The following is a 14,897-nucleotide window of genomic DNA, read 5'->3' as shown; positions in this document are numbered from 1 at the left end:
AGCTGAAACTCTGTTCGAGGTACAAGAAAAGGGACTTTCTGGTTGTTTGTTTGTTTGGTTTTTACCGTGGTTATTTGGTAAAGTGGTATTTAAGAATTTGATATATTCAGTATGTTTATGATCAGGCACTATTTATATAGGTGGAATCTAGATTAAGTTAGTTGCATTTAGTTCCTATTGAAATCAGATTGGTCCCATTTATTTTAATGAGACCTAAGTGCAACTAAGTTACAGCAGAGTCCTATACATAACTACTCAGAAGTTAAGTCCCATGTTTTCAATGGGGCTTACTCTTGGTTAAGTGTGTATAAGATTGAGGTCTCCATAAACCTATGTATGTTTAAAAATCTTATCAAAATGAAAGTGAACACACAGGTGGAAAATTACAGAAAGATCTCTGTATTTAGACATTCAAATAAGGAAATCTCTTAAAAAGCAACAGCATGATACACTATGAAGAACTTTTTTAAAAATTCCATCTGTATTTAATAGAGTATGAATGTTGGCATTCTTGTTGACTCGATTGCATTCCCCATATTTGTACTCTAATGAACCCTCTGATTATGTAAGTGGTCTTATGCATTATGTATTGGGCATTTAAATTACCTTAATTTTTCAGTCTATCAAGAAGATGATTTACAGTATGAATAACATTACCTCTTCTGTGACCTTAAAGCCATTTATTTCCATTTTCATTAGCTTCTAAAGTAATCTTATTTCCATTTGTTCTTGTGATACAGGACTTATTGTATTGCATTGATTGATAAGAGTTCTTTCTGAAAGTCACTTAATTCAAAATCATGGCTGCTAAGCGCCCTATTTCCCTCCCTACAATAGGATCTGTATGCATCTGTTTGGTTGACAGTGTATTATATTTTTACAACTTTTTCCAAATGTTTACATTATCTGACATTAGGTGGGTGATGATTACCAGAAAGAGTCATGGCACACTTGTCTGTAGAATGTGCACTCAAGGGAGGCTTGCCTGGCACCAGCTGTGAGGACTTTTGGGGGTCAGGCAAAGGTGTTTTTTACTTGTCCAGGCCTTCCAGCACTGATTGTAAACAGGCTGATTAGATTTTATCCACTTTGCTTACTGTTTTCTATGCTGTCTTTTAACTATTTTTGTTTGTTGTTTTTACTGATGGGCAGTCTAGATATTTTTAAATAAATAACCCCGCCCTATCTTTAATAACTTTTAGAGCCATTGGTGGCATGATGTCTCCAGAATGGAACACTTTAAGTTGGTGGTTTTATTTGCAGCTGTTTACAAAGCTGTCCTCAAACAAGAAGTGTCCTGGGACTTGCAAGTACCTGAGAACCAAGGCTGCAGCCATTGTTAAGGGGACAGTTGGCAACTCCACCTTGACCAGACACAGAGAACCCCCCAAACACTTCCTTGGGCAAACAACTTTCTGAGAGCTGCTATTCTGATTGAATAAGAATTCAGGTTAATGTTTTCTTGGGTTGTCATTGTGGCCTACTAAACAGTGTTGAATTTGAATTGGGGTGCTAGAGTTTACATCTCAGGTTTATCATGTACCAGTCCCTGAGCCTAACTCACCTAACTCACAGAACTGTTGTAGGGATGACTTAGGTGAGTAGCTGCATATATGAGACCTAGAGGAAGAAACTGATTAACTTGAGTAACTGGGACTACTAATTATAAAGATAATGATTGTGTAGATACTGAGTGGCAAATTAGGGACTAGGGCTTGTAGAGCTAAGAATGCTTTCAAAGCAATCATCTTCCTTTGTTCAATTTAGCCAACTCAGGAATGAAGAATAACAATTCCCACACATAAAATACGTAGTTCTGCATAAGCTCAAGGATTTGAATAAATAGTAATGTATGATTTCTGTAGCAAGGAACTCGCTTAAATAAACAGAGATGGCCATAATGTAGTGCTATACAGATTGACAAAGAAATACTTTTTTCTGTGGAAAATTGTTGGCTGAACTTTTATGTTGTGAAATGTATGCAGTCAGCTACCAGATGAGAGATGTAAGCCAAAGAAGTGACAATTCTGGCTAAGTATTCAGACACAATTCACAGAAGAACATGAAGTTCAGTACAGTTTCCAACACAGTGATGTTACCATAATTTGACAAGCAAATAAGTGGCAAGAACAAACCATGATGATTTTAAAGGACAACTGCAATGGTTCATTGATTGGTTGGTGGTGCCTCCCTCTTATGCGTGGATGGTGAAACTTTGGCTACATAAGGATCCATAGTTGGAGAGTTGAGTATATATGACTTCTGAAGAGTAGAAAAATATTGTATAATGTTTTGTTTATAAAAATTATAATATAAATAGCAACGTTGGTTCAAGTTGGAAACATTTTAATGGGAGATTGTATGCAGGGAACCTTGAATGTAAACGCCACAGAGTGGGACATGCAAGGGGAGGAATGGATAGATCCAGAGAAATAATAGGAGAAAAAGAAGAGACTTTGAGTTTGGTCACCAACCGAACAAACTACTAGAACTGGAATCAGCAATTGCTTAAAGATATTTTTTTTTAGGTATGGTTAGTGGTATATAAAGCATATATATGCTAATAGAGAATGTCTGTGGGTTATATACAAGAAAGGTTATAATAACGGTGATCAGGCAGATGCAACTGTGGAAAGGCCACAAGATGGCAATAGCCTTCCCCTCCCTCCCCTCACCCCATGTCTGGTTAATTAGAGGTGTACTGGTCCTGAACATGGAAGTTCCATTTTGGCTAATAGCTGTTGATAAACTTTTCCTACCTCAAATTCATCTAATCCTTTTTGGAACTCATTGTAGGGCCAGAGATTTCTATTCACCATGAGTCTTGGATGCTTCCTACTCTAAAAAGGAAATGGGGGTGGGGATGAGAGCCACTGTCCTGTGGATCTATTCAGACTGCTTCACATCTACTTCCTAGCTAAAGCAAAGCAGAAAATAGTGCATGATCAAAGAGCAACCTGGTAAGAATCTCAGCAGTTAGGCGATACTAGGTGTTCTAGCAGAATTGAGCCAAGATCTTTTGGGTAGCCTGCCTCCTGCCCACATCTGATATAAAACTTGAAAGACACTTCAACAATGTAGATTTTTCATCTGAGTTACAGACTGAGGAAAAGCAAAAACAAAAACTGATTTAAGTGCCACTTGCATAAATGGCCCTAGTTGCTTCTGAAGCTTTTAGCATGCAGAGACGGAAGATACCGCAGGGGGTTACAGACGACTGTAATGGTAAAAGCTTTCTGAGTGGCTTAATACTGCAGTTCAAGACCCCTTGGTTTGTCTGTTCATGGCATGTTTACTGCATCCTGTTCCTTATACTGGGAGTCTGTCTAAGGAATCAAAAAAGATTTGGAGGTTTCAGTATGGGTACTGTATATCCATCATTTGAAGGAGGGAAATAAGGACATTTCTGGATGTGCCCAGTGGATGGACCCAGTAGCCTAATGGGGTGGGACCTCATGCATCAGTGGGTGGAGCCAACACAATCCACACTCATTGGGGCAGTTGTTACATTGCATGTGCCATGGCTGATCCCTGAAAACTTTCAGCTCAGCACTAAATTTCCTTTTAGTGCCAGGACAGAATTGTGGCATATTAATTTATTACATTTCTATACTACTCAATAGCCAAAGCTCTCTAGGCAGTTCACAAAAGTTAAAACCATAAAATAAAACAAGGCAATAACACATATACAACTTTTAAAAGTTTAAAACTGCTATATAAAACCAAACTAAAAACCAGCAGTCATGTAAAGATCTAAAAATTAGTGCTTTGCTGAAATTTCCAATCTTTTCCCCATTCCCTGAGCTTCTCTCTCCTCTTGGGCAGGGAGGTGATTGCTGTTGTTTTCCTCCTGAACAGGTCTAGTGCTTTGCAAGGACATGATGCACTGGCTATTGCCCCACTGCAATATTAGAACTAAAGAGTCTGATCTGAAGGTGGGGATGCCTCAGCCGGAAGTAGATAAGGTGGGCTAAGGCATGTAGTTTAGGGGGCTAGTGGATCAGTGCATTAGAATGTGATTTGCCCCAGGGCCCAGCCTTGGAACAAGTTTCAGTCCCAGGGCCCAAACCTAGAACTTGTGCAATACTAAAGAGAATGTCCTTTAACAAATTCAAACTGCTTTTGTTCATCAGGAGTAACCACAAACATCTCCCCAAACATTTGTCACCAGGAGAAAGAGATTCCAGCCACCAAGGTCAGCCCGCTGCACAACAGTGGGAAAAGGTGAACACAAGGACATTCTAGAAACATGTGAGATAGTGACTGAGTTTGGATGACATGCCACAGCTTTTCATGGGTTATTTAACCCACAATGAGCAATGGTGCCCATGGGCGCCAAGTTGCATATCAAACCTCCACTTGGGGGTTGTCATGTTGTGAAAAGCCAGCAAGTATGGGTTATGTGAGGATTATTTAACCCTTGTTTAACTTTCACATAACCCATGCTCACCGGATTTGCATGATACAACAACCAGTTGCATATTTCAAATGGTGGCTGCACACTCCCTGTACACACTGCAGTCTCACCATGGGTTAATAACCCACGGTGGGCTGTCATGTCATGCAAACAGTCCCATTAATAAAGAGTGGCTTTGGATAGGGCTTGAGCCACTGCATCCAGTACATTCTACTTAAGTCTAAAGAGCTCTTGCACTAGACAACATCCCAGAACAATGTTTCTGCAGCCACAACTGAGAAAGATTTTGTAATAGAAAAATGCCTGGTTTGTACAAACCTGGATCCCGAGTACATGTGTTGGTGCTACAGCCGAGCTTGCATTGGAACTCTAATCACTCAGATACACCAACTAGCACCTCTGCACAGGCCTATTTTTCACTGCCATTTCAATTTGTGCAATTCTGGCATCTTTCTTTTGGACTGTTCTATTCATTCAAATCAGGACAGCAGTGAAAACAACCACACAGCCAAGAGGCATTAGTAGAGTCCTCTCCTTAGGCAGCTCATCCACTCCTTGTCATGCATGAGACAAGCCACAGGGAAATGGTAGTGAGGTTTCTCAATGAAAGATGGTCAAAGTTGTTATTCACACGGGATGGAGGGAAAGAGGGTTAAAGATCCCTTTGTTTGTTTCTCAGCTTGCATGGGAGTGAATTAGTTGATGACAAACAGCACTTGCATGTGTTGGGTAGTAGCCCTGGTGCGCTCCCAAAGTGTTTGCGTGTGGTATGAGCCAGATCAGAGCGATCACTGCAAAGGGTTTAATTTGTAAGGCACAGAACTTTACACATGTCAGTGACTTGAAAAGAAGGTGGGGAAGAAGAAGTTGGGGAAATTGAGGCTTATTGTCACTGTATTGTTATTGTCTTGTATCATCAAGTGTATAATTGGGAAGGAGGCAAGGTGACTTCTTTTATTATTAAAAAAAAATCTAAATCAACTTTCAATAAAAATAACAACTTTTAATAAACAACAAATAACTGTAAATAACAACAATGGGAACAACAAAACCTTAAAACCCATCATATAGGGAAGTGTACAAAGAACCTGAGTATGCTTGGCCCAGTGAAAGGAAGATTTAAAGGGAAATGTGTATCTGCATCAGGTATTTTTCTGTTTCCGCAGATGCTTACTTGATTTATTTATTTCAAATATGTATACCTTGCTTTTCAATCAGGATATGTAAGCCAGCGATCAAGGTATTATAAAATACAGAAAAGTATAACAATCTTAAATAATATCATTGAATATTAATCTAAACAAGAAATGCTTGAAAGCACATTGCCATTTGAGAAACAATTAATATTTTCATTGTTTTTAGTGTGTGCAGAAGCTTATAATCCTGATGAAGAAGAGGATGACACTGAATCAAGGGTATGTCAGGTGAAAAAAATATTTTTATTCTTAGAAGACAAATTTGAGGCGGAAATACATCAATTTTAACAATATACCTTTTAATAAATGTTGAGTAACATACATTGTATGATTTTATAAAATGTAGTAAAATGTAAAATATAAATAAAAATGCCTCTTTCTTTAATAGTAACCTGTATTGTAATTTCCTTTAATAGTGATGGAGAATTAATTTTTAGAGTTTCTTTCTGTCATTCTTATACTTTGTCTTTGTAGTGTGAGATTTAAAAATCTTAAGTTCTCAATTATTTCCCTGACAATTTATAATATCCTGAGCAGTATTAATTTAGGTCAGAGATGGGGAACATGTGGTCTTCCAGATGTTGTTGGACTGCAGTTGCCGTAATGCCTCACCATTGATTCTGTTGGCTAGGGCTCATGGGAGTTGCATTCCAACAACATCTGGAGAGCCAAATGTGCCGTGTCCCTGATTTAGGTCATCCTTTTGGTATGGCCTCTTCTGTCATTATTTTTCCTAAGACTACCCTAAGAAAAGAAAAATGATTTCTTTTTGTAATGATTTGTAATGATTGTAATGATTTCTTCCAGGTTATTTACCCCAAAACAGATGATCAAAGAAACAGACTACAAGAAGCTTGCAAAGATATTCTTCTGTTTAAAAACCTAGATCCGGTAAGAGGTAGCTTTTTTGTGCAGTTGTAGCAGAAACTAATAAGAGATTCATCGTCAAGAGAAATTCTGATATTAAGAATCATAGTGGGTTTGTTGTTCCTTTAAGAACAGAGCACTGTGAAAGTCAATGTTAATATGAAAAGAAGACACAGTATTGTCTATATCAAACAAAACCAATATTATTTAAATTAAAATGATTATAACTTATATTCTTTGCTTATGTAAAGTTAGGCTCTGTAGGAATATGATTTCTTATATGAAGTTTATATAATGTAAAAAAAAAATTAGAGCAACATTAATCTGCCTTATTTTCTTTCCCATTTTTGGCTGTATTATTCTAGTTACTGTAGTATCTGAATCAAATTTGCATTTATTTTTAACATTCCAAATGCAATCTAAACACCATTTGCAATAATCCAGCTAGGGATCATAAGTATATGGGAAGAGGCTTCTGCAGACCTAACCTAAACTGTATGAAGAACTGTAGCCCTGAAAACAATAATCAAACTTTTCAGCTGTTCATCAACTGGGCAAGGGACATACAGCTTCAGACAGCAGCTGCTTTCAGAAATGCTTGGGGTGTAGGGGAGAACCAAGAGCACTAGTTCCACTTTTTTGTCAAACTATCATTTTGCCAGAAAAGGAATCTACGGTTGGTGGTTTAGGGCAGGTGGAAAAGGCGATAATCCCTTCTATCCACCTACACCTTTTCCCTTGCAGATGGAATAACAAATTACTATCAGAATTGGGAGTGCTCAGGAAATGTTGGACTTCCATATAACACCTGGCTCTGTCTCAACATGAAATTCCTGTTTGCTATGCAACTTTGGCACAGAGTAAATTTGTATAACAATTTGTGGAAGACAGTGTTGTACCTGGTTTCTTACTAATTAAAGTCCAGATCACCAAACTTTGGAGGTGCATTATTATGATGTCAAACACACATTTAGAGACTTTGTTTAGCATCACTTCTGTTTTATAGCTCTACAATTTCTTCTTTCTGGGAAAGTTATGCACAAGTTGTGCCTTTAAAGTGTGTGGGTATTAGAGATTTCCCTCCCAAATCGTACTATCTTGAAATAAGCTTTTGTGAAGCTGAAATACTTAATTACAAAATCTAGAATGTAATTACCTTCTTCTACTGTCCAATCAAATCGTGTTTAATTTGAAACAAGCAAGCAAACAATACTGCTTTGTATAAGATCTTTCTTAGAAAGAAAGCAAATGCTGACTTCCGGATTAGTCAGAACCATTTTGCTTCAGTGTGCAATCTATTTGCATAATATGGGAACAAAGCATCATTTATGCTGAAATGTGCTAAGGGTTTTTGTGGCAGCAGCAGTGATGATGAAGCCTCTAGCAACTATTTCTTAAGCTGTCCTGCACTGTTTTTATTCTTTGTTTTAATATTTGTATTTTAAGCTTTTAATGTATTGTACGCATCCCAGAAAACTTCGATTATTGGGCTGATTAAAAGAACAGTAGAATCATAAAATTGGGTGCGGCCATTTAGGCCAGTGAGTCCAAACCCCAGCTTAGTGCCAGAATCCAGTTTAAAGCATTCCTGACAGATGGCTGTCCAGTCTCTGCCTGATACCTCCAGTGACAGAGAGCCCACCACCTCCCTAAGCAGTTGGTCCCATTGTCTGATTGCTCTGATCAATAAGAAGTTTTTCCTGATGTTCAACTGAAGTCTGCCTTCCTGAAACTCAAGTCTTTTATTTGTGTCCTTCAGCCTTAGAACATAGAGAACTGTTGTAGCCCTCTTCTGTGTGGCAACCCTTTAGGTAATCGAAAAGTGCCAGTGTATTCCCCCACCCACCCCAGTCTTCTCTTCTCAAGGCTTAAACATACTCAGTTCCTTCAGTCTTTTCTCATAGATCTTAGTTTCTAGTCCCCAGATCATCTTTTTTGCCCTTCTCAGAACTTGTTCCAATTTATCTGAATCCTTCTTAAATGTAGTGTCCAGAAGTGGACACAGTATTCGAGGCAAGGTCTGACCAGCACAGAGCAGGCGCAAACTATTATTTCCCATCATTTTGAAACTATACTTTGATAGTTGCAACCTAAAATTGCATTTGCCTTTTTTGCAGCCACATCACGCTGCTGACTCATATTTAGCTTGTGATCCTTTTCATATGTACTATTGACAAGCCAGGTATCTCCCATCTTATACCTGTGCTTTTGATTCCCCCCCTAAATCAAGAGCTTTGCACTTATCTCTGTTAAATTGCATTCTGTTGCTTTTTGCTCAGCCTTCTATGTTTTTTCTGTCTTCTATTAGTTATTCCACCCAATTTTGTGTCATTTGAAAATTTGATAAGCAGTCCCCCCAACTCTTTCTTCAAGTCATTAATAAAAATGTTGAAGAGTACAGGGCCAAGGACCAAGCCCTGAGGTACCTCACTCAATACTTCCCTGAAGTTCGACCTGTTTGTCATATATGCCAGATGGGATACAGATCTTTTTTTGGAAAAAGACTCAGCCAAAATAGGAGTTGAGCAGTTCTGCCTCTTCTTTGCCACCTATCAGCATTTTGCCATCTTCACTGTGCAGCTGGTCGATAGTTACTTTTGTTGTCCTTTCAATATAACTGAAGAAGCCCCTTTTGTTATTCTTAGCATCCCTCACCAACCTCAACTGAAGATACTAGAGGCACAAGGAAGTGTACAGGTGAGTAGCCTGGAATAGCTATTTGCCTGTACACTTTCTTAGTGACCTGTCCCCCTTTCCACTTCCTATATATGTCCTTTTTTATTTTCAGATCATTGCTAAGCTTTTTGTGTAGCTACATTGGCTTCTTCTGGTGTCTTCCTCCCCCACCCCTTTATTGGGATTGATTCTATTTGAGCCTCTAGTATCTTCATTTTTAGGAACACTCATTCCTCTTGAACTCCTCTTCCTTTTAGGTTTTCCTGTCATATAATGATTCTCGTCATCGCTCTTATTAAAATCTGCTTTCCTGAAGACCAAAGTACACGTTTAACTATACTCAGCTTTAGCTTTCCTTAAAATCAGGAACATGAGCATTACATGGTCACTTTCCCCCAACATTCCTGCTACTTTCACTTCAAGTAACTCTTCCCTATTGGTCAAAATATAATCAAGGATGGCTGATCCCATCATCCCTCCCCCACAGCTCTGAAAAAGAAAGTTCTCAGCAAGGCAAGTTGGGAATTTCCTGGAGAGATTGTGCTTGGCAGAGTTTGTCTCCCAACTGATAGCAAGGTAATTAAACTCATCTGTTACTACTATTTCATGCTTTCTTGTAATATTTCTGCACTTTTCTGTTGGAAAGCATCCTCCACATCTTCTCCTTGGTTTGGTAGTTGTCTCCAACCATAATATTGATTTTATTCCTTCCTCCATTTATTTTAACCCAGATGCTTTCAATAGGGCCACCATGTTCATTCTCTTGAATTTCTGTGCAGGTTTGTACATTTCTAACATATAGTGCAACTCCCCCCCTTTCTATGGCTTCTGTTCATTTTAAACAAGTTACATCCTTCAGTTATTACGTTCCACTCATGGGAGTCATCCCACCAAGTCTCAGTTATACCTCTTAGGTCATAGGTACCTCCTTCAATCAAGAGTTCAAGTTCATTCTGTTATCAAAAGCCATGAACTTTATATTCCAATGTATTTTTATGAAGAGGTTTAACAGGCCTCACTACATCTGTTCTCCCAGTCATGCTACAGCAAATGAATTCTTATCTGTAGTCCTTGCCTCTTGGCTTTCGTCTCCACCCCCCAAAGGATTCAGTTTAAACCTCTCCTAGTCAAACCCAGCATTTTGGGGACAAACACATTCTTCCCAGTCTTTGCGAGGTGCAGTCCATCCCCTGCAGGCAGTCCTTCATTCAAAAAGTGTAAACCATGGTCCAAGAATCCAAAACTGTCCCGCCAATACCATTTTCATAGCCAGTAGTTCATAGTCAGCCAATTTCCCTTTCTAGTCCTCTTCCATAAACTGGAGAGATAGATGAGAAGACCATTTGAGCTCCAAAGTCCTTGAGCTTCCCTCCTATGGCTTCATAGTCTGACATGATGCAGTCATAGCTGTGCTTTGCAGTATTGTTCGTTTCCACATGGATAAGCAGTAGGTGATAACTGTCAGTGGACTTGATGAGTATTGGCAGCTGTCATATCTCCAGTGCATGCTTGTCTTGAATTTCTTAATTTATGGGAGTCTAATTGATCTGGTTCTCACCTAAACTTAGGTTCCAGGGTGATGAAAATGATACAGATCATGAATCAGTTTAACAGTTTATTGAATACACAAATGATATATGGAGGTAGAAAGAATAAACAAAGAAAGCTCACATCCCTCCAAGGTACAAAGCCATTGTCCACCTGGTTGAATGCCAGGGTCCCCAACGACACATGGAATGCCTCTCATTGGGGACCGAAGCAGTTTCTTTAGGCCAGAGAGCAACTTCCCCTAAAGTGAGACCACCTAAATGCCTCTGTTCTCCAGGTTATATAGGTCTTTGAGACATTTCACCCTATCCCGGGAGTGTGAAACACTGTTTCCTTTAGGAAGCCAAAACTTTTCCAAGTGAAGGGAAGAAAGTTCCCAGTTAAGGGATGAAATACCCTTATCAGTGAGAGTAGAGGCAACAGATGTAGAGCCAACTGCTGCCAGACACTAATTGGCAGGGTGAGAGAAAGGTCAGAAAGCTTTGCGATTAAGGAGGCCTACTTCAGCTATCAAAAGCTGCTCACTAATTTAACCATACTAGCTCTTATTTAGGCATAATATGATTATATTGATATATATTTGTACACTGGACAGACCTGTGAGAACTCACTAAGCTCCTCGCCATTTCTTTACATCAAAATCACTACAGTGCTCCTGGGAGACAACATTCTTCTAGAGTCCACAGGTCTGACTGGTGCATATCCCGCTCTATTCCTCACAGTAGGGAGCCAACAACCTTGATCATCTAGATAGATAGATAGATAGATAGATGGCAGAGAGAAGGAAGGAAGCCCAAAATTATAGAAGAAAGAAAAAGTCAGAGCTGCTGGAATTGGAGAACTGTTTGAAGGAGCTGGACCTATGACAAAAAGATATTGCTTGGAAGGGACCTGGATAAAATAGGGACAGTGTTGTTAGTTTAGCTGGATGCATTTATCTCTGGTTCTTTTAATACTCTATTGCTGATATGGTTTTCTTGTGTGTGTTGTGCATATCCTTTCAGATTTTAAACTTTAACGTTTTTTTCAGTAAAATTTTAAACTTCGTTATTTGCAACTTTGTGGTTTCTTTTCTTTTTTGGTTAACCCCCCATATCTAATAGCCAACCCCCACACTAATTAAAATAGATACCTGAGACCAGAGAGTTCTAAGTCTGGTTTGGTAAAGGCACCAGAATATTTTTTAAAAACCATCTGGCAGCTGCGGAAGAGGCCACAGGAAGAGGAGAGCAAAAAAGAGCATGGGCACACTATTTTGCCTGTTTCCCCTTCCACTCATTTTGCTGGTCCATGACAGTCGGTTTGGCTGACACTTATGCCATTTATCTAAAGACTACAACCCAGGCAGTTTTGGAAAAGGCTGAGGCCCTGTACTAGTTTTAAAATGGAGTGACACCTTCTACCACACAACTGTGGGAACTGTAAAGTCAGCCCAATTAAATCTTCAGAGAGCATACAGTAGCCTGCATTGGCCACTGACGAAGACATCGTGTTGAAACGCGTTTGGCCTGTTCATTCTATGTTGTTTCTGTCAGATATTTGTTCCTGTGCAATATGTTATTGCACTTTTAATGCAATATTATTGTTAATTTCAATTTTATTCTTGTACATTAAATATCACTGCTTTATTCTATATATCCTTAACTTTTTGTTTAGCATTATCTGGTTGTTTGTTAAGGATTTCACCTTTCCTTGCTTTCTGACACTGAAATCTCACACTGACTGCAAAAGACAGAAGTAATGGTGCTGTCAAGGTAGGAAGGCTGAGTGAGAAGATATCCCAGGAAGCAGGGGAGCTAAGTAGCCACAGGAGTTGGGGGGCAGAGGACAGTGTTGGCTGTGGACTGAGATATAGAAACCTGAGGGAAGACTAGATGGAGGAGTCAAAGTCTTGAGAAAAAGACTGGCAGACAGATTACTAAAAGGTGTGTGTGTGTGTGTGTGTGTGTGTGTGTGTGTGTGTGTGTGTGTAAGAGAGAGAGAATCAAGGTTGCTAACTGGGAGCCAGGATGGTGGAATGAAACAAGACAAACTAGGAAACTAATGGGAACTTGAGGAAACAATGGGTGGTTTAGCCATGAGGTTGAAGAAAGACGAGTCAGATGTTGGGACTTAGGACAAACTTCCAACACAGCTGAGGAACAAGATGGATTGTGAGCTGTTGGCAAGGGGAGAGTGGAAGTTTGGAAACTGGGCCAGAAAGTGAGGGGCGGCATTAGATAGCCAGGTCCATCCCTTGAGAGGGGTCCTGTCTTTTAAAAAGATACATAGAAGGGAAAAATCTGCCAAGCATAGCTCTAAGATATAAAGTTATTGGGCCACAGTTGGGATGATGGTAAATGTGACTCCTGATGTTAGGCAACCAAATTGAATTAATATATTGAGGGCAGGCCCATTGGTGGAAACTAGCTATGCTAACAACAACAACAACAACAATGAAAACAAACCCCAACCCTTTCTTATTGAAAAGTGGATATTTTACTGGCTGTTATGCAAGAATGTTGAGTTAATGGATCAATTATCTGACTTCACATTGCAATTTTTGCATTCTTAATTTCAAATGTGAGAGAATTCAAATGAATAATTAAATATGGTCTTATTAACCTAGAATTATTCATTTTATCTTACATGGCTTATTGCAAGAAAGAATTGCTGTCCCTTTTGGTTCTGTTTCGTACATTATCAGGGCACTGAGCTGCTTCCTGTGGTGGTGGAGCAAGCACAGTGCCTCTCCTCTTGTTACCACCTGTAATGATTAACATCAAGGTTTTGTGCATATGCTGGCAAGCACAAAGGCCCAATCTGCATGGTTCCCCCCCTCAAATAAAGAGAAAAAAGGAGGGATGGACTACACTAATAGCCCTGTTATGCATACTTTTGTATGTAGAAAACCCTACCATAGAATAGTAGAGTTGGAAGGGGCCTATAAGGCAATCGAGTCCAACCCCTTGCTCAATGCAGGAATCCCCCTCATATAACATGTTGCAGGTGGTAAATAGTGCTGCTGATAACTTCATACCGAGATAGGATATAGCCAGGTTGTGGTGCAATAATTCCCCCTGCCAGAGATATCACCATTTTTGGTTCTGGGAATGCAACTCTGCTCTGAGTGTTATTCTTCCCTCTGTTTCTATGTTATGTCTTCGGATCCCTGCCTTCACATTCTTTGTTTAACGCAGTGCTTCTTAAACTGGTTTTGTTTTATTTATTTTTTGGTATTGAAGGTCACTATTCCAGACTGTTTGAACTTTTTAGATCTCTAGTGTTGTTGTTATTTTGCTTTTTGGTAGGGTGCTCTTTATGACATTTTTTATTGAAGCTGCTTGTACTACTTAAAAAGGCAATCTCCTTTGGGTTAAGGTTTGAAATTTGAACTGAAGCGTGAGTTGCCTTTTCTACATGTGTTGGAAATGTCTATGTGAACTCTCTTCTGTATTTTACTCTATTTTCATTGGGATGTTTGAAGCATTTCTTTCAGGGGTCTAGTCATGGGTCCCTCTCCCCCCCTCTGCCCCCGCTCCAGTCCATGTGAGAGATCACCAGCAACTACTTGTGGCCTTATGGTTCTGAATTTTGCAGTGGAACACAAGCCATAGTAAAATAGTTACACTTTGAAATTCTGCCATTCTGTTGTCGTCTTTTTTCACAAGGAATGAATTTGAGTTATGCTTTGGATAGTTTGAAATCTAGCTAGGGATATATTTTTGAGTTGGCTTAAATAGACTGTCCGGTGCTGGAGACAAGGCACAATTGTGTAAAGCTTTGGTGAAGATTAGTGTTCCATTAGAAAACCTGCTCAGAATTTCTTGGGATATTTTGATGGGTTTGAATACAATTGAAAGAAAAGTTAGAACATTCCTACATTAAACCGCTGTTTTATGTTGGTTCTGGCACTTTACAATTAAATGAGCAAATAATTTCAGTTTTACTTAGGAATGTATTTAGGAATGTTGGTGATGGGATGTATGAGAGGAAAATGTTGAGATATCAACAATAGTTGAGAAAAGTGTTTTAGTCCACACATGTAGCAGATCCATTTTTTTCTGTATGCTGTTTGGGTTAAATACTGGTTTTATGTTGTAGCGAACTGTTCAATACAATTCAAGTAAAAGAGAGAGAGAACGTTTAAAACTGTTGAAATTCGCCATGTATTTTCATATATTTTTTAGATTTTACATTTTCACTTCTGAATT

General features: G+C 39.1%; 1 protein-coding gene across 1 annotated transcript in view; it reads left to right on the top strand.

The window, feature by feature from the left end:
- The window catches only part of PRKAR2B (protein kinase cAMP-dependent type II regulatory subunit beta), a 53,559-nt gene that overhangs the window by 29,426 nt on the left and 9,236 nt on the right, over positions 1 to 14,897 (top strand). The window contains exons 3-4 of the mRNA XM_063134158.1: positions 5,780 to 5,832; positions 6,421 to 6,504. Coding sequence (XP_062990228.1) covers positions 5,780 to 5,832; positions 6,421 to 6,504 — 137 coding nt within the window. The remainder of the gene's footprint in view (positions 1 to 5,779; positions 5,833 to 6,420; positions 6,505 to 14,897) is intronic.

This window comes from Elgaria multicarinata, chromosome 9 (assembly GCF_023053635.1).
Source record: "Elgaria multicarinata webbii isolate HBS135686 ecotype San Diego chromosome 9, rElgMul1.1.pri, whole genome shotgun sequence".
Classification (NCBI taxonomy): domain Eukaryota; kingdom Metazoa; phylum Chordata; class Lepidosauria; order Squamata; family Anguidae; genus Elgaria; species Elgaria multicarinata.
Note: the sequence above shows the minus strand (reverse complement) of the source record. Positions and strands in the feature narration are given on the sequence as shown.